General features: G+C 36.1%; 3 protein-coding genes across 4 annotated transcripts; 1 reads left to right on the top strand and 2 right to left on the bottom strand.

Annotated features, from left to right (window-relative positions):
• Positions 1-377: 377 nt before the first annotated feature.
• LOC306871982 (N-acylethanolamine-hydrolyzing acid amidase-like) lies at positions 378-7,704 on the bottom strand. Its single transcript, XM_079420287.1, has 11 exons — positions 7,233-7,704; positions 5,787-5,951; positions 5,566-5,689; positions 5,397-5,487; positions 5,243-5,319; positions 4,941-5,113; positions 4,725-4,787; positions 4,557-4,623; positions 4,318-4,346; positions 1,677-1,743; positions 378-1,212 (listed from the first exon to the last, which is right to left on the bottom strand). Exons 1-11 carry the CDS (start codon positions 7,406-7,408, stop codon positions 1,201-1,203), a joined length of 1,044 nt encoding a protein of 347 aa, XP_079276413.1. The 5' UTR covers positions 7,409-7,704; the 3' UTR covers positions 378-1,200.
• Positions 7,705-8,174: 470 nt separating this feature from the next.
• On the top strand, positions 8,175-11,824 carry LOC306871987 (flavin reductase (NADPH)-like). Of its 2 annotated transcripts, none has more exons than XM_079420294.1 (5): positions 8,175-8,285; positions 8,773-8,914; positions 9,590-9,791; positions 9,906-10,070; positions 10,213-11,824. In XM_079420294.1, the coding sequence occupies exons 2-5, from the start codon at positions 8,780-8,782 to the stop codon at positions 10,368-10,370; spliced, it is 660 nt and encodes a 219-aa protein (XP_079276420.1). In that variant the 5' UTR covers positions 8,175-8,285; positions 8,773-8,779; the 3' UTR covers positions 10,371-11,824. The 2 variants fall into 2 exon arrangements, with proteins under 2 accessions (XP_079276420.1, XP_079276421.1); XM_079420295.1 differs by having other exon boundaries at positions 8,199-8,285; positions 8,755-8,914.
• Positions 11,825-14,556: 2,732 nt separating this feature from the next.
• On the bottom strand, positions 14,557-21,875 carry LOC306870800 (long-chain-fatty-acid--CoA ligase ACSBG2-like). Its single transcript, XM_079418218.1, has 14 exons — positions 21,666-21,875; positions 21,432-21,529; positions 20,399-20,676; positions 20,077-20,165; positions 19,829-19,949; positions 19,378-19,458; positions 18,953-19,102; positions 18,662-18,829; positions 18,366-18,547; positions 18,051-18,284; positions 17,179-17,396; positions 15,955-16,094; positions 15,380-15,623; positions 14,557-15,071 (listed from the first exon to the last, which is right to left on the bottom strand). Exons 1-14 carry the CDS (start codon positions 21,734-21,736, stop codon positions 14,995-14,997), a joined length of 2,151 nt encoding a protein of 716 aa, XP_079274344.1. The 5' UTR covers positions 21,737-21,875; the 3' UTR covers positions 14,557-14,994.
• Between the last annotated feature and the right edge of the window lie 815 nt (positions 21,876-22,690).

Genomic DNA, 22,690 nt, shown 5'->3' with positions numbered 1-22,690 from the left:
CAAAGCCATAAATCTAAACAAGCTGTGTTCCAAATTTGAGGTTGATATCTCAAAAAATTAGCTCTCAGTAAGATTTTGTTTGGACACAGTACCAAATTTTCCCCATTAGATGCCAGCAAAACTCTGCTGGTACACACAGTGCTTGGATTTGTGATTTACAGTAGAGTTTTTCTTTCTCAAATATTTCAAGCACACAAACTCATTTTTTTATGACACATACAAACCACACTCTGACATCTATACCAACACACCTACACAATTATAGCTGCATTATTTATCCAATTGGCTCTATAATACGCAGAAGCAGAAAACAGGAATAAAGCGAGTATTTGCTTTATAGACCCTTTATAGACCAAACCTGAAAAAATGGCACCATCTGGTAAATTTGTTTATTTTGAAGCCTTGCCAACAGAATGAAAGCCTATTAACAAAAATTGCATAATTTTACAGTTAAACGGCAGTGTGATTAAAAATAGCAGTTTTAATGGGTTTCAATGGGGACATTTTTGTCCTTAAGGTCCTGAGTGCGAGTATTTTTTGTACGGAGGGTAAAATTTATTTTTTGAAGGAAATGAGGGTGAAATATTAAAATTCCAATAAAAAATAAACACCTGAGCCAAAATTTATGCAGTTGGCATTAACACAGGCACACTTATACCAAAAAACAAAACTGAAATGGACAAAAATGTCCATAAGGTCGCACAAGGGTTAATATATTGTATTCAGTTAAATTCCGTACAGTCCGATCAATTGTGCTCCACGCCGTGCCTAACAATGCCCCTTAGCTGTTATAAATTCACTGTAAACTACGGCTTCTTGGGGCTTATTGCTTATTACAGAAGTATACATTTGTGTGTTGACAAAATAGAGCAAAAACAGTCAATATTTCTAGTAATATTAAGTCACTTAATATTAATTTCTTATTTATTAAACAGTTATTAAAATCAGCTATCCATTTGCAGTCGTGCTGACACTGGAAATTTTTTAATGATTCTTTCCAAATACAAATATTCAAGTCATCAATTAAAAAATCATGTATTTTTCCTACTGAAACAGGATATAGGCTTTAATCACAATATCTTGCAGCCCTACTTTTTAGATATTAAAATACGACTCATTTCCATTGTGAAAAGCAAAAGAGAAGCTGAAGTTATTGGGTGAAAATTCAGGCTGAGCTGGTCAAGGGAACGAGTCATTCCATCACATACAGATCTGTAAACAGAAAGGAAAGACCATTAACTTTATTTATAAAGAAAAAGAAAATCTGAAAAAATGTCAGTAAGACCGAACACTCGTAGTTTCATCACTAATGATTGCAAGAAACAGAAGTTTCCAAAGCGTAGATAAGACATGTGACCTAGTTATTCACACCAATTCATGTGATGCTCCTTGCAAAAGCTGACAGACTGATGTCAACCGAGTATTGCGAAATTCCCTTAATCTCAAAATAATAACAGAGAAGCCATAGTAACCTCTTACATTATGAAATGTTGTTTTATCCAACAAAATCACTTATATTACCAAACCAGCCAGCTGGACTTCATGAAAGCATACCACATAACAAGATGGTGGTAACATATGTAAAATCAATCTTAAGCAGCATATGTTTAGTGGAAATATGTTTTCTAATGTCTTTTATGTTTTAAAAATCATGTAGTGTTATGGTTTGTTCTTACATCTCTGACAACTGTTGTGTACTTCTCAGGAGTGGCGGCACTCATGACGGTTGTATAAACAGTGATCCTGGAAGGAAGGTCATATGATCATACTCGCATTAAAAAGCTTTATTACAGAATGTGATCTTAAGACACACCTCTTTAACTAACACTTACTTACACAGTGGGGAGAAACAGTCTCCTCCACTAATATTGGCACCCTTGGCATATGAGCAAAGGCGGCTGTGAATATAAATCTGCATTGTTTATTCTTTTGATATTTCATTCAAACAATTCACAAAATTCTAACCTATAATTGAAGTAATAAATGTTTTAGCACACCAGGGTGACTAGGAACATGAAATTGTCCAGCCATGACTTCCTGTTCCACAGGATAATAAGTATGAGGAACACAAAGGCTAAATTCCCTTAAAGGGGTCATCGGATGCTACATGCACTTTTACAAGTTGTTTGAACTGAAATGAGTGTTAGCAGTGTGTACACAACCACCCTATAATGATAAAGGTCCACCCAGTGTTTTTTTTTTTTTTTTAAATCTCGTTAAATCATTTCCCCTTTCTCATATCAAGCCGTTCTCAGAAGCCTGTCTGTGTGATGTCACACAGACCCAGGTCCCTCCTACGATTGTTGATTGACACTAGCGTTTTAGCACAGACCCACCCTGAGTGAGCTGTCATCTGTCTGCCATTGTTTCCCCAATCTACCGAAATGCGTTTATGTTCGTGCAAATCATTCGCGATCCTGCCTCACCTACAGAAGAAGTGAGTATAAGGTTCTTTTATGAATCTTTGCAAATTGCCTTTCCTAACAATGTGCTAGTTAGATAGTTCTGCACCTAAAGTAAACTGTCTCATGAAAACTGCGCATCACCCCACGGAAGAGAGGGGTAAAACCAAAGAATATAGTTCTGATGTGCAGAACAAGATTGTTGAGCTTCACAAAATAGAAAGTGGCTGTAAAAAAAGAGCTGAAGCATTGACAATCAGGGCACTAATTAAGAGATTCCAATCAACTAAAGATGTTACAAAACTGCCTGGAAGAGGACGTGTCTATATCACCCTAATGCACGCTGAAGAGGAGAGTTTGAGTGGCCGGACTCTCCAAGGATCACAGCTGGAGAATTGCAGAGATTAGTTGAGTCTTTGGGTCAGAAACCTTGTTTGGGAGGGTTTTCAAGAAAAAATATCCTCACTGATCCAAAAAAACGAACTCCATATTCAGTTGTCAGACACAACTTCAAATGGCACTGGCTTCTATGGTCAGATGAAACTAAAAAAAGAGCTTTTTGGCTGCAAACCCACCAGATGGGTTTAGTACAAACAGGGATAAAAAGTACCCCATGCCCATGGTTAAATATACTGCTGGATCTTTGATGCTTTGGGCCTGTTTTTCTGCTGTAGGTCCTGAACATCTTATTTAGATGCATGGCATCATGGATTCTATCAAATACCAACAGATAAAAAAAATCTAAACCTAACTGCCTCTGTTAGAAATCTTATAATGGGCCATGGTTGGATCTTCCACCAGGACAATAATCCAAAACAAACATCAAAATCAACACAAAAATGAGTCACTGTGCACAAAATGAAGCTTCTGCCATGGCTGTCCCAGTCCTTTGACCTGAACCCATATAGAAAATGAGTGAGGTGAACTAAAGAGAAGTACTAACATGGAGCTGTGAATCTGAAGGATCTGGAGAGATTCTGTACGAAGGAATGGTCTCTGATCTCTTACCAGGTGTTCTCCAAACTCTTCAGGCATTATAGGAAAAAACTCAGCGCTGTTATCTTGGAAAAAGGACGTTGCAATAATTGGCTGCCAATAATTGTGGCCAACATGAACTAGAGAAAGCATTTATTTCACAATGAGATTTTTTTCCCCACTTTCAATTGTTTTACTTCAATGATAGGTTAGAAATTTGTGAATTTTTCAAATTAAACATCAACAGGATAAACGATGCAGATTTATTTTCACAACTGACAACTGTGTGTGTTTGTGTGTTTATATCCTTTGTGTGACCCCAAGAATTTATATATATATATATATATATATATATATATATATATATATATATATATATATATATATATATATATATATATATATATATATATATATATATATATATATATATATATATAAATATATATATATATAAATTCTTGGGGTCATTTTGGTGGCAAAGGTTCTCTTTCTTTGCATTTCTGCAGAGTACCCACAGTACCACTTGACAATATATCAACTTTGACAAACAAAATGGTAGGTTAGTAAAGCTTGATGAGTTAAGAATCAGCGTTGAGTTGTTGGGCACCAGACATGAAAGAGGGTGAGAGTTCAACAGAGATCAATGCTTGGACTGTTCTAATTTACAGCTGAGTGGCTTAAACAATGAGTGTCTGTGAAGTTGTACGTGTGGATAGGCAGAGGCTTCACATGACTGGTCTCTGCTGACTCTCCAGAAAATTCCGAAATTCTGCATTGCATGGTTATATTCTAATATTATAACCTCCATGAGGAGGAAGTGTGCTTATGTATGTAGTACTGGTTACCACATACGAGAAATGAGCACTCTACATGAGGACATTACACAACCATTAAATATCATGTGATAGGTGAAATTCTGAATTACTGTCCTCCTTACCTATTACATACCGGATCCACGGATAAAACCTGTAACAATGAAAAAGAAATGGTCACTTGATCAACGCATCAGTCAATAAATTATGCAATAAGATTGCATGCTTTCACAAACACAAGGAAAGTCTCATTAAAGTTTAAACAAACAAGAACACATTTTGTAGTACATTAACAATGTAGGACAGAAATAAATGCCACAACCTATGACAATAATAGGCAGCCAAAATGGATTTACTCATTTACCTGATACAGAGAATCCATACTAATATGGTTTTGACCAGTGGCATTCAATGCTTTCATGGCCACATCTCTGAAAAAGACCAGGAAATGTGAAAAGCAAATCCATAATATCCATAATAATCTCACATTGGGGCTTTTCATGTTATTGATAAAAATGTATTGTCTGCTTGCCTTCGGTCGTCTCGTTTAGGAGCGGGTAGCCAGTGGTCATAATTGGTTTCAACTCTATACCAGCTATAATAAGCAACAGTAAAAATCAGAGGCTTAGTAATGTAAAAACCTTAAGGAAAACACTAGTTTTATATGAACGAGAGCCTAATGTTGCACTGGCATCACTTTATGTCTTTCATTTTAATTTGTCATTTAAAAGTGATGGTTGGTGCTTACTTTCCATAAAGTGGATCCAGAGTCCAGATGTCAGCTGATCTGCTCCGGTCTCTGGTTATGACCACACCCTCACCAGCATGAACACCACCCAAAATGTAATAAACATCTGTAATGATCGGCACCTTGGCCAGTCTAAATGCTGCATCCTGGAAATCCACAGCTGTTTCAAGAGTCTAAAAAATAAAAATATACAGATTTATTCAATGCAAAAGTCTCTAGTCTTAACAGTCAAAGAGTAATTTTTGCACCAGTTCATTTTGAAATTCTGAATTATATTTAGAATTGTATATGCATTCTCTCACCTCTCGCACTAGCCAGCTAACTGGAGAGCTTTTTAATAAAACTGCTGAAATTACGTTCTCCCACCAATGTCCCTTATCTGTAGAAATGTAGATAGAAATTAAAACCACACAAAATTCACTAGACCATCTCTTCAAAATAAAAAAATCAACCTACTGCGTTCATTGCCAGACACTGTAAACTTATTGGGGCTCTGTCCTGTCCACAGCCCAACATAACCAGCAAAAGTGGTTCCTCTGTATGCCACCTGGAGAGAAACGACTTTCAGATTCAAGTGTATAATATCATATAATATAATACAATATAATATATAATTTAATAATACCTTTCCATTTTTAATAAAAAGTACATCTAGAGTAAGATTTCTGAGCACATCGTGGGGATAATCCAGGTTTCTGCCATGGTATATATTGCCCTTTGAATCCTGAGTTACAATACTGGTGCAAAAGCTAAAAAAAAACCAAAGCCGCCACAATGAATGTTGAAAAAAAGTTGACAACTAAAACACTTCAAGAGAGCTACTGTGCCAAAGAGTGTAGTACTTACGCAGATACTTCATAGGCAAAGTTCAACAGCACAATATCTGCAATGTCAGTGCCATAGAAGGATGCCATGCCCTGTATTTCTCCAGCATACGGCTGCGGGATGTATCTCTCCAGAGAGTTCACTATAGGTTTAACTGCATCATGAACCCATTTGGGAACCGTTGAGCTGCAAAAGAGGGGTTTCAAGACATAAATGTGGATCTAGGGTGATGACAAACAAGATTTACAAAGTTAAAGCACATATGGTATCACTTTAGCAGTGTTGGGGCTAGGGGTGGACGATATGGAAAAAATATATCACAATTGTTTTTTGTTTTTTTTATATCACGATTTTATCACGATTCTTGGTTTTACTATTTTGGTTTTACAAGTTGTCTGAGCATTACAGCCAAACTAGAAAGACAAAGCCTTTCAAGGTAACATAAAACAACCAAAAAAAAAGACATGGCAGATATTTAGGCCAAAGTGGGCGAAGATAAAAATCTTTGTCATTTTATCTTTCTTATTAAAAGATAATAACAAAGATACACATTACAAATACACAATACGCCCTGGATCTTGTTCTGCAGTGAGGACCATCTCCTTATTTCTATGGTCTTTGGCTTTTTACTGCAACACAACTCAGAAAATAAAATACAGATACTATACCACATTGTGTGGCTTTTGGTTGTCATTTTCTGTCAAAGGGCAACAAGAGAAGCAATGTAAGACTGCTTTCCTAGCGATAATAGGAGGAGAAAAGCATGGGAAGATGCCTGTGGACGAATAAAACTTCATTAAAAACCCGCTTCTTTGTTCTCTCCACTTTAGCCCTGATGCCTTTGAGTCTTAGTAGACCACAGCTACTGAAAGAGCTTACAAACGACTGAGACAAGAAACGCTAGATGCCATCTGTTAGGATGTAAACATGCCGACGCCAATCATGTCTCGCGCGGATTTCCCTCAACATCCGGGGCGTTTAGACTCCTTGTGCGGAAAAAATCCATGGTACAGCATTTGGTTTAAACCCATACTTATATCCATCGCCACCTGTAAGCTCTTTCAGTAGCTGTGGTCATCATATCAGTATTTTATTTTCCGAGATGTGTTAAAAATATCAACAGGTAGCTCACAGAGTGCAACCATTTTACGTCATCAGAATAATGGCGCCCCCCAAAGTCCAAAATATGTATAAAACGACGTGATTTAAAAAATAACTTGATCTTTGATGGGTTTAATGAGACACCATTTACGTTAAGCCATACAAGTCTTAATACCCAGGGATCCCTTTAAATATTTGGTGACATCCTGTATTTGATTACAACTTCTGCGCGTAAACTTTTTAAACTCGTCCGCTAGGTGAAATTATCTAATTGCTAACCTGGTTCTGGTCAAAATTGCAAGAATGCAAACGAAAGCAACATTTTCTCGCAGCGTGCGTGTGGTTATCAGACTGTCTGACACTTACTCGATCACTTCAGATGCAGCTTTTCTCAAGAAGTCGATGTCATAGAGGCTCTTCAGGGGAGCCCAGCGCTGAAAGGCCGGCTCGTCCAGACTGATGTTCACCACTGGAGGAGAGAAATCAGCTGTCGACACGCAGGAGCCTGTCACGCAGAGGAGCAGACAAATCTGTAGCTTCATGGTGAATACTGAACACTAGCTGTCCTTGTGATGGTGACATTTGAATATATGCGAAACCAAAGAGTCCCTCACACTCTCCCCAACTTCTGTATTTGAAAGCGGAACTGAAGTGATTGTTTTGACAGTAACATATTAACCACAAGGGGGAGTGGTGTCCACACACTTGCGCCTAACTAAAGACCCTTTTTTGTTTTACTGCAGTGTGAAATCAAATATAAGTGCTTAAAGCTTTGCTGTGAATAAAGGTTCAGTTCATCATGAAGCTGGATCCGATTAATGTTTCCCAATCCTGGAATAATTTCAGTACAGTTCGCGTTATTTAGGAACAGAACTGCACATGATGCTTAATTTATTTTAAGGACGACACGTTTTCACTTCTTTATTCAGACTTCAACAAAGTCTAGATAGTAAAAAAAAAAACGTATAGTCTATGCAAAATATTTGGGGGTTTTCAATTCATGAGTAAGCATAATAACGATACATGGACATGAGTTTGTTGTAGCACGTAAACTGCACACAGTTACACACCGATTACAAACATACGTTTAAAAAAAAAAAAAAAAGCATAACAGCTTTTAAGTATAATAAAAGTTACAATGTACAATAGTTTATTAAAATGTATTTTTGCTGTAGTTTTTTTAACATTTTCAAAAAAACAGAATGAGACATTTTTATTATAATGTGATGTCATGTATTAATAATATCACTAGGTTTTTTTGTTTTCTTTTCTTGTTTTGAGAAACATGCGTTTGGATCTGATAGGACTCTTGCGTGATGCGCATGCGCACTCGAGTCCGCGAGAGTGAAGTTATATCAGCAGCTGTTTGACAGCAGAGAGCGCATGCTTGCCACCCACAACATCAGGAGCGACTTTAGAGTGAGTTTGGTCACTGTTACAAATATATTTACTGATAAGTGTTTTTTGTTATCCATGTAGGATGAACATTGGGCTCTTTGCACCGCATTTACACACTGCGTTTCGATTGCATGCGATATAAGTTTGTTGTTTTCTTAGGTGTTTGTTCATTTACGACAGGTATAACAAATGTGTTATTTGTTGATGTTCACATTCTTAAGATCATTTACAAATATCATCCCTCGGAAAGTGTGTTTTTGTCCTGTCCGCAGAGACATTTAAAGTCGTTGACCTTGAGGAGGCGTCTTGATATAATAAATGTCATTTCCGGACATGAGCTAAGCAGGTTATATCACAAGCAGAAGATAGCTCATCAAAACAACTTTTCCATTAACCTTATTCCTATAAGAAACCCTTTTCGTATTTGTATCCCTTTCTCTGGGGTGCTGCACAAACGAGTGTGACTAAGTAAAGGCCGCTGTAATTTTAGCAGGAAGGTTCTGTCCAGGTAAAGGATGAGGATCGCAGTTCTTGGCGGGACTGGTCAGACCGGACAGCAGCTGCTCAATCAGGCTCTTCAGCAAGGACACTGCGTCACGGCCGTCGTCAGAAACCCGGGAAAACTGACGCTGACGCACGAGAACCTCAAGGTAAGTTGAAGGAGGAAAGCCTAAAGTTACATATTGTTATTGTTTTTGAAAAAGCATAGTGAAATTTTGTTCACGAATTGCTCCCAGGTGAAAGCAATGGGTTGGACTGCAGGTTCACAATAACATCATTTCGCAAGGTCCTTCATGACAAAATGAATCGTTATGAATGTGAAGTATGAGTATAATAGTCTGAGCTATTCATTAGCTCATATTTTCTTTATCTAGTTGACTAAAGTCTGCACAATGGCTGTTTGGTTTAGAATTGGAATAATATTAAAAAGTCACCAAGGTGAAAATGTTAACTTTTGAATGTTTTTTTTTAATGATTATCTTTTTAATCTTTTTTAGTTGTTATATGAGTTTTTGTGCAGTTTCACTGAAAAAGAAAACTAAAATTTAGCATAACGGTCACAAGGGTGACAAAATTTCAATGCGTTTCATTTATGGGTTGATTATCAGCATATGATTTGCTTGCCCCACATTTTGGAGCAGGAAATTAAGATTTTTACAGACAGTTATCCAGACAGCAGTTCCACACTAAGCTGTGGCAGTGCAATAATGTAGATAATATTTCATGTGTTCCAGTCCAGATATCATCTCTTAGATTTTCAGTAATCTGTAGCTACAACTAGCATGCAGCCTCAACCATGTACTGTTTAACCACATGCCCTTCAGGTGGTTGAAGCAGACATTTTCTCAGAAGACAGCCTGAAACCACACTTTAAAGGTCAGGATGCTGTGTTGTCCTGTCTTGGCTTTCCGATCTCATTTTTATACGGAGTCACTGGCTACACCCAGTCTATGAAGGCAGCATTAAATGCAATGCGTGAAGTCAAAGTCAATCGAATCATCACCATGACCTCATGGTACACTGACCGTAAGTGCTGTTATTATGTACGGTATGCAAAACTGAAGGGTCTTTACCTCACAGTATTTCTGGTCTGATCATTTGACTGGTGTAGTAATTGAATTGCTATGACTTTCTTCACAGCTAATTCAGGCTCCAATTCTTCCTTCCTCATCCGCTTCATGTTGCTTCCCATGATTAGAAGTGTTCTGAACAACATGTATGAAATGGAAAACTTTCTCAAGCAGACTGACGACATTAACTGGACTGTTGTCCGTCCTCCTGGTCTCAAGAATATGCCAACAACAGGTGGGATCTATTAATAAAACACAAACTATTATTTGTATATATATGCTTGCTTCAAATGTTGGTAGCATTTTACATTAAGTAATATGCTGCAAAGCCATTAGATTACCACAAATAATAGTTATTTTTCTTGTTGTTTTCAAAGCCAACGAGTTCCTCACTCATGAAGGTTATTATGTCCCTGATGAAAATGGTCTGCCAGTGGGTCAGTCTGTGTCAAGAGGAGATGTGGCTCGTTTCATGCTCTCTCTACTCAGTAACAATGCTTGGATGAAGAAAGCCGTTGCTATCATCACCAAATGAGTTTGCGCTTCACTTTTTAACATTACTTTTATATCACTTGCCAAAGAGTTTTTAACAGCACTTATTCAGTACGTCCGGCTTTATGTCACACATAGCAGTTAGCAAAGACTGTCAGACTAGGAAATATGTTTGTCATATACAGAAATTTTCCATATACTACATTCTAATGGATTTTAAGGGGGTTCTCTCGGTACCAAAGAAGGCTTAGCAGAATTACAAGAAAATATAATTCATAAAATCATAAAACATTTTGTTGCCTATTGTTTGGAACATTTTGTAATGTAAATGGGTATTGAAATGACAGTTAATTCTTCTCAAACATACTGTGTATGAATTGTGGAATTAAATGTCAACAGCCACATTTTTAATAAGAAAACATACTCATTTATAATCATTTTTAGTTTACTAATATCAAGCCTATATGCATATTTGTTTATGTTGATTTATTGCATAACACAAAACACATCAGTGTTGTGATGTCCTTTCTAACTTTTCTCATTAAGAGTTTTACAATATATTACTGACAAACTATGAACATCATTAGGAAAACCGAAGTTATAATTCTAACAATGCAGGTTATTGATTTCTTTGTATTATTATTTTTTTACTTTTTTAATATTTTGTTCATTTGTGTTACATATCTTTTTTTTTTATTTATTATTATTTTTTTTTATACAGCACACCAGATTTAGCAGTTTTACAGTTGCATACAAGTTCAGTTTAAAATTATGGCTATATTTGAAAGTCAAATAGTGGATCAGCACACTAATTTTTGGCCTACTATTAAACATAGTAAGCTATGTATGAGAATGTAAAAATGCATCAATGAATTACACTACAACAAAACACCCATGGTTCCTTACACAAACCACTAGATGGCTCTTCACATTTCTTAAAGCCACTGGAAGTACTGGCTTGCATTTAGTGAAACAGCCAGTTTAGCATGAACACACAGAAATCCTATTTTTGGAGCCAAATTCTTGGTGACCTTCTTTGCCATTATTGCTGGTTGTTTGTTGTTGAGCAGGTGAATTAATTAAATTGTTCTTTGAGTTGCAGTCTGCTGGGAACTTTATGCAGCTGGTGTGAACAAGTGTCTTATGACCACATGAGCGCAGTGTTGCTCTGTTTTTAATAAACTACTTGTATACCCTGCTTATGCCTTGAGAATATGTTCTTGACAATAAAATAATAAAAGCTTGCTTCTTGTTGAAGTGAGGGCAAAAGGTTGAAAGCAAAAACTATAAACGCGAAGCAGCTTGAACATTTACTTTTTAAAGATGACTTACTTTTTTTGTTGCATGGAAGTTTTAAAAACATACAGGTTTCAAACGACATGAGAGTAAATGATGACAGAATTTTCATTTTGGGATCAACTATCACTTTAAGACTTGTGTAAGATTTCACTCAGTAAATAGGGATGTTGTAATTTTCTAAATAAAAGAGTTAAATCCAAAACCAACGCAAGCCATTTTTGGGGACAAAGTTTGTAAGCCAGTCTATTTTGCAAGAGACAAAGGCAATCAGCGCACCCCCATGAGGGGACATTCCAGACTGATCCAGAGCCAGTCTGACCAGTCACTAAACCTGCCCAGGTCAGATGGATGAAATGCACAACCTCTGACCTAATTAGTATTCTATTCATTTTGAGCACAAATGAATGTAGCTGATTCTTGTGTTTGAATCAAAGTCCAGTTTCTGATGTCTTCTGGTATAAAATGGTGTAAAGCTTGGCTTAGGACAATGAGATGTGTTAAAATAGTGAGGTCCATTGGAAGTCCTGGAGTAAGCAAAATATAAATTACTGATCAAAGGCAAAAGAATATGATCCCAGAGTAGCCAGGCATTTAATTCCCACGTTTTCATTTGTTCTTCACCATAAAATTGGTCTATTTTGCAAGAGCCAAAGGCCCAGGTCAGATGGATGAAATCCAACCTTTGACCTATTTAGTATTATATTCATTTTGAGCACAAAGGTGGAAGACGGTGGGAATAGATGTAGATGATTCTTGTGTTTGAATCAAAGTCCAGTTTCTGGCCAGCGATATAGTGAATGAAAATGGTTCATTTCCAGCACTTTTATTACTGGTGAAGTTATGCAAGGTGAACTGATGACTTAATTTGATTGAATGTACTGTACATAGATTGTAATCTGAGGACTTTGTCCTTAATGGACAGATATCATGTTTGATGATCGGAACAGCAATAACCAGGCAGTTGAGGAAAATGATTAATGTGTCATGTTGAAGGGATAAGTTCAATAATTGGGGGCCTTGATAATTTTTTACATTTTGGTATAAAAAATACTGAGGGGATAAAGGTTACTAAAGCACAATACCACTTCCAAATCTTACAGCACATTATTCAATATTTAGGGCCCGAGCACCGATGGTGTGAGGACCCTATTGGAATTGCTCAGTTTATTAAAATTGATTATTTTATTTACAAGCCATGGCAGGTATACTGTGTAATTAAGAATTAAAAAGAATATATGTCTGCCATGTACAAAATTTACTTTGGCATACAAAAAAAAAAAAAATTAGCTTAAAGTCCTTGATGCTTTTAGCTTGTGCATCTGATGGGCCCTTTCTAAATAAATGGTCGCATGACAAAAATTATGCACTGCCACATCTTACCCAGCTTTTTCAGGACAGCTTTTGTGATACCTTTGCATTGATATTTCCAAAGTGTTTGGAATACAACAAGTGATTCATTTTAAGGAGGCAATAAACAAACATTAGAGATGCTAATACAAAGTTTCAGACATTATTCAGAATAGTGCAAGCCTTGAAAACTTGAAAGAGGGGGATTAAAGCTGATTCATTTTTCAGCTGGATGTAGTTAGCCATGCTATAAAAGAATGCTATATATATATATATAGGCAGAATAACCAGCTGTAATTTCACCTAAATGTCATTGTATTCTAAAATCTAATCTCTCAGCTACATCACATACTTCACATATCATCTGTGTCAGAAGAAATACTTCTAATACTTATAGTTCATTGGCTTCTACAGCTGCGTGTAACACCAGACATGTTTAAGTATAATAAAGAACTTCCAACAATTGGTAATGCAGAACACAAAACAGATCAGTCTCAATGAAACTGTCTTAACAAACTGAACAAAAGAGGACGCTTTTATGAAGGGATGATGTTTCTTGCTTGTGTTTCTGCATTACCTCAAAACTGTTTCGGGAACACGATATAAACAATACCTGGGGGGCGGGGAGGAGTTAAACAACAGTGTGCCTGCAGTGCTGTCCCTTATCAGAGACGTTTTGTTTTGTTTGAGAACAGACAGGAACATATTATCAGGAGGTTTCCCTGCACCAACTCACACTATTGCCACTCCCATAGTCAGAAATGTAGATTAAAAAAACTACATTCATAAAAGAAACAAAGCAAATAGATTCTAATACATACTTAACCAAAGGAGTTTAATAATTATTGATAATTCTGAGGAAATATGTCTCTATATCTCACAATTCAGATTTTTTCTTTCTCCCTCAAAGACAGTTTACACCTCTCAAAACGGTTTTTTTTTATTCCATAAGGTAGTCATATATAAAAGAAACCAAACAAATGCATACTTTACTCATAGTGTTCTAATAATATTATTTATTTATATATTCCAGCATATAACTTCCACTCTCATAAATATTCAATGTGCTGGGTGAAATTTGAACAGCAAGAGAATAAACAATTGTCACACATGCTTCTTTACAGTTAGGCTGTAACTGTCTGAAGTACCAACAATACTCAGTGTGCAAGCAACAGTATTAACCTTTACAGATCACATGAAACTCAATCTTAGCCTATTTCTACTTAGAGAAACTGACTTCACAGATCTTATATTAACAGTAATATGCACAGTAATTGCACAGTAATACCATTTACACACAGTCTCATATATTACAGAATATACAGAACCAGTTATGGCAAATAGATCGATATAAAACTGATTAACTGGATCTTTGTAGAAGGTAAGGTCACACTTTATATTAAGTGGCCTTAACTACTATGTACTTACATTTAAATTAATTATTTGGTACAATGAACTTATTGTGTACACTCGTTTTACATTGTACATATATATATATATATATATTTTTAAACTATGTAATTAAGTTGGCTTGAGAAAGCCAACTTACTAAAATCCTATTTAAACTTATTATTATTCTTTTTCTGAGACTAAAATTTCTAAATGCTACTCCTGCTAGAGCTTTAACTCTACAGACTCCAAATCTCTACAATCTCTGACAGACTGTATTGCCTGAAAAACTACTTTAAACTTCAAACTATTTCAGACTGGAAACCATCAAGCTTGACTTTCTCAAGCCAACTTAAATGTTTGTCTCGACAAACTTTTTTATCTAGTTACATCTGTAATTAATTTCTGTAATTACATTTATAATTACACTGTTGACCCATCCCTCACACCTTAACCCACCCTTAAGCCTACCCATACCACCAAACCTGTCCCTAACCCGTATCCCACCTCAATAGCAGGAAAAGTGTTTTGCAATACAATATGTACATTGTACTTATTTTTTGATGTAAGCATACATACAAAACAAACAATATGATCCCAGTGTAGTCAGCCAAATTCCCACAGTTCTTCTGTTATTCACCATAAAATTTGTTTATTTCTTCTTCGTACATTTTACTGACGACAGGTCTTTTGAGCTTCATGGTTGGACCTGAGAAAACAACAACAACAAAACTTCACATTCACATCTAATAGATCCATCAGACTGTTTACATAGTTGACTATAATCATGCGTTTAGGAATGCAGTTAGGCAAATATATGTTCTGTAAATAAACCTACTGACACAAATGCTTCTCGTAGTTGTCTGTCACAATGACAGATAAAAGTTCTTCTACAGTACTTTACAAAAATATAATAATCATGGACATCCATGTATTAGATATAGTTTGTCAATACAACTTGACAACAAAATAACTTGTTCTATTTTATATCCTTTTCTATGAAGAAATATTACTCACCAAGTTCACCACTAGTTATGGAGAAGTCTTTTGGAAGGATGGTCCACTTCTGGACTCTCTGGGCACTGGATGTGGCTTTGGCATTTACGTGGTCTATGCCCTTCTGGATGGCTTTGTAAATGGCTGGTTCTTTTTTGTTAATGATTTCTGAAACTTTGCTGGCAATTACACCGTGCTGCCGACAATACTCCACCGCTAATGGGGTCAGTTCATCTGTGGGGTCCCCATTGTCATCAACGTTACACTAAAAATAAAAGAAAATTAAAAACATTATGAAAGATTCAGCAAAGATTTTGTTGATAGTTTATGGTATGTCATTTGATAAAATATGCACATTTAATGGTCTGATTAAAAGAATAGTTCACACAAAAATAAAAATTTGCCAAAAAAAAAAATTCTCATTCAAAGTGGTGAGGTTGTTTCTTCATTGGAACAGGTTTGGAGAAATTTAGCATTACATCTCTTGCTCACCAATGGATCCTCTGTGATCTTCAAGTATAATGCTAAACTTCTCCAAATCTGTTCACAAATTTCATTTTTTGGTGAACTATTTCTTTATGTAAATTTAGACTCACCTTGAGTGTGAGTAGCATAGACAGAAACTTCTTTTTGTCTCCAACCAGCATGACATTGCTGATGATTGACACCTTCTCTTTTAGGGCATCCTCAATTGGGACGGGTGGAATATTTTCTCCACCAGCAGTGATGATTAATTCTGCAAGAATAAGGTAATTAGATACGCATGTATAAACAAATGCTTAGTTTGTCGCACTGCAGTTTATGCATTTATCTTAATTAAATCTTTTCTTCTCACAGTAATATGGGTGTTATCCAAAGACAGAGAAAGCAACAATCCCATTTATTTTCTCCATAAGGGAACTGACTCTGAACTCGATTCTGCAAAGAAATCTATACCAATCAGAGAATCACAATTGTACCAAAAGAGCTCTTTAGTGCCCACTCACTGCCATAAAGCGCTACAACTGACATATGCTCTCAAACTACTAAAGTATTTGTATATGTATGCATTTTTTGCAATAAACATATCATTTCTATATCAACAACTTTAAATCAGCAGTTTCAAATTTATGCATCATTTTCATTTTCAATGTTTGGTTCGCAGTATTCCATGGGATTGTAAATTGTTCTGTTAAGTACTCAATATTGCACCTTCATCTTTTGGTCAGATAAATTTTTTCTTCAAGTCAAAGTTTGTAATGTTGTGATTCACCCCATAGCTGGTTGATTTGGTTTACTGCTTATCAGAATCAGCATCAGAAAGAGCTTTGTTGCCAAGTGTGGCTACATTTACATTTACATTTATTCATTTAGCTGACGCTTTTATCCAAAGCGACTTACAATTGCTATATGTCAGAGGTCGCATGCCTCTGGAGCAACTAGGGGGTTAAGTGTCTTGCTCAGGGACACACAAGGATTTCGTCTTGGTGGCAGGAGCTTCAAGTGAGTACAGAAAGTATAACGGTCATTGGACACCGAGTCCAAATTTTTTGCATGCGTTTTTCAATTTTTTTTTTATTCCCCATCCTTTCCTATCAAAATGCATGCTACACATTCGAAAACTCAGAAAATTTATCCTGATCCAAATTATTATTTTTTTTTTTACAAATTTCGGACTCAGTATGCAATGACCTTAACTCTTTAATGGACTTTATTTAAATCCCGGTAAGAATAATACCTCCGGAAACAAGTTTGCTAAAAAAAAAGTTGGCGGACTTTGTTTACCCTTATTTTACAAATGTGAAACTGTCCATTCTACCTTTTCTATCCTGTATTTCTACCTTTTATTCTGCCAGTGATGAACAGGAAGTCATCTTCATCATGTTTGCCCAGGTCTCCTGAGTGAAGCCACCCATCTGTATCCAGTGCTTCCTCAGTCTTTTCTGGCATGTTCAAGTATCCCATAAACACATGCCTCCCCCAGAAACATATCTCACCGGTCCCATCAGTATCTGGCTTGTCTAACTTAGTTTTACAGCCAGTCAACACCTTACCACAACTGTAAGAGAACAAAACATGAATGTCACATACAACTGTCATCTGCAAATACTGCCAACGTAACCAATGACTTTCAACCAATAAGTGGATGTTTGAATTCAAGTTCGAAAGTTCATCACATTAATACGAACATGCTGGAGGAATGTATTAAACAATTTCGGTGGTCCTGCTTGAAGAGTAAAGGAGATTTTTGCTTTTTATGTTCCAGCTCCTGTACTGTGGAATAAATTGCCATTTTCTATAAAATCCTCTCCATGTATTGACACTTTTGGCCTAAAGACTTTCTATTTGTTTTGGCTTTTGATTAAGTCTGAATATTGTGAATGATATGTAGCAGGATGGACGAGGTGAAGTATTATAGTGTTATTTTAACACTGCTATCTATATTCATGCTATTATGGAATTGATTTTTGTGTACAGCACTTTTTGTCATGTGGAAAAAGATACCATAACTAAAATAATCAAACAAATGTATTTTAGTTATTTAAAGATACAGTTCATCCAAAAGTTAAAAGTCTGTTTAAACTTTCTCTTTAAAAAAATGTGTTCTTTAAAGTGAAGCAAGTACAACAACAATAAAAAAAAACTTTAAAAGATTTATGCAATTTCAAATACAGCAGGAATGTTAATTCATAAAGCACATCATGCCCCTGACCTCATAATGCGATAACACTCAGCCCATGAGAGGGTGTGAGGTCCAGTGCTCTCGCTCATGCCATACAACTCAAAGACAGGGATGTGAAGGCTCATGAAGTACTCCAGTGTGTCTTTAGTGATTGGAGCTGCACCTGTGAAACAAATCCTACAGCGGTCAAGACCCAGAGCTTTTCTTACATTATTGAAAACCAGGGCATTCGCCAACATGAAGCCCCACGGCACTGAGGAATCACTGTTGAGAAATAAAATCAGCTGTGAGATTCTTTCCGGTGAATCAATTTATAATTGAATCCATGGGACTTTTAAAACTCACCCATTCATGGCATTATAGCTAGCTTGAAGTCCGATCCCTTTGGCCCAGTCTGCAATCTTCTTCTTTGTGATGGACGACTTCGCACCAGCGCATTTCATTGCTTCCTGCATCTTTTCCCACACTCGAGGAACTCCCAAGAAGCTTGTGGGACGCACCTCTCTCAGAGTGTTGGCCAGGGAGCCCTACAGTGAGTTAATAGATAATAGTTGTGTTTCTTCGTTTGTAGAAAAGTGTCTGCTGAATAAATTAATAAAAATATGTTTTCCAAAAGTAAAGAGTGGAAGCTGGATTTTAACCTTCAGGGCATCCGGCTCAGCGAAACTGGTTGTGCAGGCAAACCTCATGGACAGCCACATGTCTTGGACCTGGGCTGCCACGTGACTCAAAGGCAAGTAGCTCACGATTTCCTCGTCAGCCATTTTCAGATTGACCGTGTGACCTGCTGCAGTGGCTGTCCAAGTGATCTGGAGAGAGGAGGGATGAAAATAGGGGACAGCACTACTTATCAAATGTGATTACATTTGACATTTGGCTTTGACATAAGTGCTGAACTATTCGCTTTATGTGACACTTTAATTGGTACTCACATTATCATGGCTGAGCATGACCCCTTTGGGATTCCCTGTGGTGCCTGATGTGTAGATTAATGTGCAGCACTCGTTGGCCTTTTGACTGTCTATCAGCTCATCCAGCTCAGAATCAGGGACATTTGCTCCCAACTTCATAAATTCAGCCCACTGAGAGAACATCAGATTGAAGCATATATAGTATATATAGTAGTAGTGTTAGTAGACATACTGGAAATATTTTGCTGTTTACATTCATTTTTCTTGACTGGCTTTTGGGGGGAAAAAATATTGTACATTCTGATATTTCCTTGTTTGGGAACAAACATTACTGATCTGTAATTATCAGTGAACCTGCATTATCTATATTTACTTACATGTACATGTTTTGTACAACCATTTGGCATTCAAAGCCATTTTTATTGTATTATTTGGCAAAAACGTACCGTATAAATGTTTGGCAACTTCTGCTCCAGTTCACCTTTGTACTGAACAATAGCCTTCAAATGTGGCAGCTGATCTCTGACCTATGAGGACAATGAAAGAAAAGTGATTAGTATTTTATAAGAAGATTCGGCTATTTATATATATATAATTTGTTCTTTCTTAATTAATGTTTATAATTAATGTAAATAATACATTAAGGTTATTGGCTGACTTTTCACTGACTAACATCAGTGAGGTTTAATAAATGTTGCAATTGTATTGTTCATAGTTTATATCTTTCCAACTCCATCCATAACTGTTAATACACTTTTTGTTATTAAAAGAATACTATTATAATACCTCTGTACTAGCAATTCTGGAACTTTTTATTGCATCACTTCTCATGTTAATATCTTTCTAAGATGAATTACCTAGCATTAATCATCTACTAAATGAAAGCTGTTCAACTACCTGAAGGATTTTGATCAGTTGTTTGTTGTTTTCCACAACTAGAACGTTAGCTTCACAGTTATGAGCGACATACTGGCAGGCCTCTGGAGAGTTAGTGGTGTAGATTCCAGTGGCCAGTCCCCTGTGACAAAAGATTTGCATTCAGAAAACTAGAATCAGATCCCACATTCCATCAAAACATCTCTTCCTCATTCTCTAACATCATGTAGATTAACTTTTAACAGATTAATTGAATACTCAGTCAATACCCTGCTAGGACACATCCGACGTCTGCTATAAACCATTCAGGAGAATTGAAGCCCAGAATACCTACACCATGGAATCGCTCCAGGCCAAGCTAGAGTACACAAAGAGCAGAATGACTGAATATGGAAAAGCAATTCACCACCTAGAGCTGTTTGAAACAAACTAGAACTGTAAAAGCTTTAAAACCTTAAAACCTCAAGCCAATAGTTTTATCATATCAAACATTATCAAGTATCAAGTAAAATACATTTCATACACTGTAAAAAATCTTTCTGAAAAGCTTTTGAAATTAATTTTTATAGATGAAAAGATGTGAAGTCGAACCTTCAGAAAGCTTTTGGCTGCCACTCTTGCATGTTGATAGTACTCCTTATAGGTCAGAGTGGCCCATGTTCCATCTTTCTTTCCACGGAGGGCAGGATAGTCTCCGTACTTCTGCACTGTAGCGAGGAACATCTGATGGATCGTCATCGGAGGTTCTGAGCCGAGTCCCGATGTCTCCATCCTCAGTTTGACAGGCTTGTCTCTGGCTGTGCTCCACAGCTCCTGGGCTTGAGCAAGACGCACATCTCCAGTCATCAATGGTATTGCCGGTTCATCGCCTTTATGATCCGGACAGCAAGGACAGACAGGAGACATGATTATATTTTACAAGTCCTTCTGAAAGGTATTGCAAATTCACAGATGAAGCTTCTGCATGCTAAGCAATAAGAGATCAGTCTACTCAGGCAGCTTCCCTCGTCTCCTGTCACACACTCAGAAAAACACTGAGGAACTAATGGCTTTATAAGAGTTCAGAAACAGGTCAGGTTACTGACAGGATATGGTATGTGTTTCTCACCAATCAGGTTTCACATGTATAACAGGTAAAAAAAAATAAAAATGGACAGAACAAATTTGTTCTGTTTTTATTATTAACTTGTACGGTTTAATATATTACAAAGAAACAGCAAGTATCACATTAAATTAAACATTACATTTTGAAGTAGAAAGACCGAAGTAGAATTTTCTTGTTAAAATAAAAACTCCAATAACCTTTATTTACAATTTCAAAAAATCATTTCTGCTGAAGCTACATTTATAAATTATATTTTATATATATATATATATATATATATATATATATTGCTTAATTTTTAATGGCTGTAATTATAAGATGAAAAAATTCAAAAGTGACATTCAGAAATCATATAATTTGTCATTTTCACAAGAATGTATTTTGTGAAAAATCTATTTTTATATATTTGTCAGCCTGGAGAACATGAACACTGCACACTGAAAGCTCTTCAGTATTAATGCAAAGTAATTGCATTTTCAATATGCAAACATATTGTGAACATTCATGTGAAGATTGTACCTGTGTTATTCTTCATGACAGGGAATGAACAATCCCCATTTGGTTGGTTTTTGGGGTCATGGAGTGGTACGGTCTGATATTCTTCAGTTTTAACAGAACTAGCAAGAAGACAAACGAGACCTATTACATGATATCATAATTTATACATCAGTTAAAAAAAAGCAAATAAGCAGTACATTATCAGTTACTACAGGTGGACAGAGATAACATTGTCCATTGAACAAGTCTACATACCCTTCAGTATCATTTCCAGAGACAGGAATTTCCTTGGAGTCACTCTGTGATATACACTCATTGGCAGACATTGTACAGAGTCTTAAGATGACAACAAAATAAAATATTATTACAAAATCTTGCGTTCACAAGTAGCCACCAAATACAATAAATAAAATATAATATAAATGTTGAATATCTTCTATTCAGTCAAAAGACTCTAACACTAGTGGTTTCAAAATGTCATTTATCTTTTATATGTACCCCAGCTCTTGCAAAATACTAAGCAATATGTGCCAGAGGATAGAGTGCCAGATGATGAAAGCAGCAAACGAGACGTTACTGTCAACGACTAGCCTTTCACCAACATTAGGAAATTCAGATTAAGACAGTATTACGTTTAATAGTCTAATGTACAGATGTGCATATCTTCACATCTAGAATTAAACAAGAAATGCATGTGTTTGCTAAGGTTTAGTCATACAACATATGTGCATTTGTGAAGTTTGTATAAGTATGCCATCTAGAGTATGTTGAAGTAATTAACACATCTGACAATTAAAGGGACAGTACACCCAAAAATGAGTACAAAAGATATTTCTAAGATATTTTGAAGAACGTTGGTAACTAAACAAACTGACTTCAGTGGGTTCTTTTTTTACCCATACAATGGAAGTCAATGTCATCGACTGCTTGGTTACCAAATTTCTTCAAAATATCTTGAAAGAAAGTCATACAGGTTTGTAACAACTTCAAGGTGAGTAAATGATGACAGAATTTTCACTTTGGGTGAACTATTCATTTAAGTTGAATAGAATGGACATTGCATATAAGACATATTTTTATATTTGTGATTGCGATATTGGGCCGGTGAGCAAATTCACTATCAATGTAAAAAGTAGGTGTATTCAAAAGAAGTCAAGTTTTAAAATTCTATAACAGTTTATTTAAAGAAAATTAATAAAAGTTCTTTTTTTTTTTTTTTTTTAAATCTTGAGAATGATGCCTTGAGAAGTTCATAACTTGACTACTCAAGATTGCAAAAG

Source organism: Barbus barbus (genome assembly GCF_936440315.1).
Source record: "Barbus barbus genome assembly, chromosome: 6".
NCBI lineage: Eukaryota > Metazoa > Chordata > Actinopteri > Cypriniformes > Cyprinidae > Barbus > Barbus barbus.
This window is presented reverse-complemented; position numbering and strand designations above follow the sequence as displayed.

Excerpts from the sequence above, each read along its gene's own strand:
- LOC306871987 (XM_079420294.1), top strand. The coding sequence starts at position 8,780 with ATGAGGATCGCAGTTCTTGGCGGGACTGGTCAGACCGGACAGCAGCTG. Across the intron at positions 9,792-9,905 it reads GACCTCATGGTACACTGACC|CTAATTCAGGCTCCAATTCT; the intron begins GTAAGTGCTGTT and ends CTTTCTTCACAG. Across the intron at positions 10,071-10,212 it reads CAAGAATATGCCAACAACAG|CCAACGAGTTCCTCACTCAT; the intron begins GTGGGATCTATT and ends TTGTTTTCAAAG.
- LOC306870800 (XM_079418218.1), bottom strand. The coding sequence starts at position 21,736 with ATGTCTGCCAATGAGTGTATATCACAGAGTGACTCCAAGGAAATTCCT. Across the intron at positions 20,677-21,431 it reads TGTCATGAAGAATAACACAG|GCGATGAACCGGCAATACCA; the intron begins GTACAATCTTCA and ends CGGATCATAAAG. Across the intron at positions 17,397-18,050 it reads GAGTGTTATCGCATTATGAG|TTGTGGTAAGGTGTTGACTG; the intron begins GTCAGGGGCATG and ends GTTCTCTTACAG.
- LOC306871982 (XM_079420287.1), bottom strand. The coding sequence starts at position 7,408 with ATGAAGCTACAGATTTGTCTGCTCCTCTGCGTGACAGGCTCCTGCGTG. Across the intron at positions 5,320-5,396 it reads AGTGTCTGGCAATGAACGCA|ATAAGGGACATTGGTGGGAG; the intron begins GTAGGTTGATTT and ends ACATTTCTACAG. Across the intron at positions 1,744-4,317 it reads GTGGATCCGGTATGTAATAG|GATCACTGTTTATACAACCG; the intron begins GTAAGGAGGACA and ends CCTTCCTTCCAG.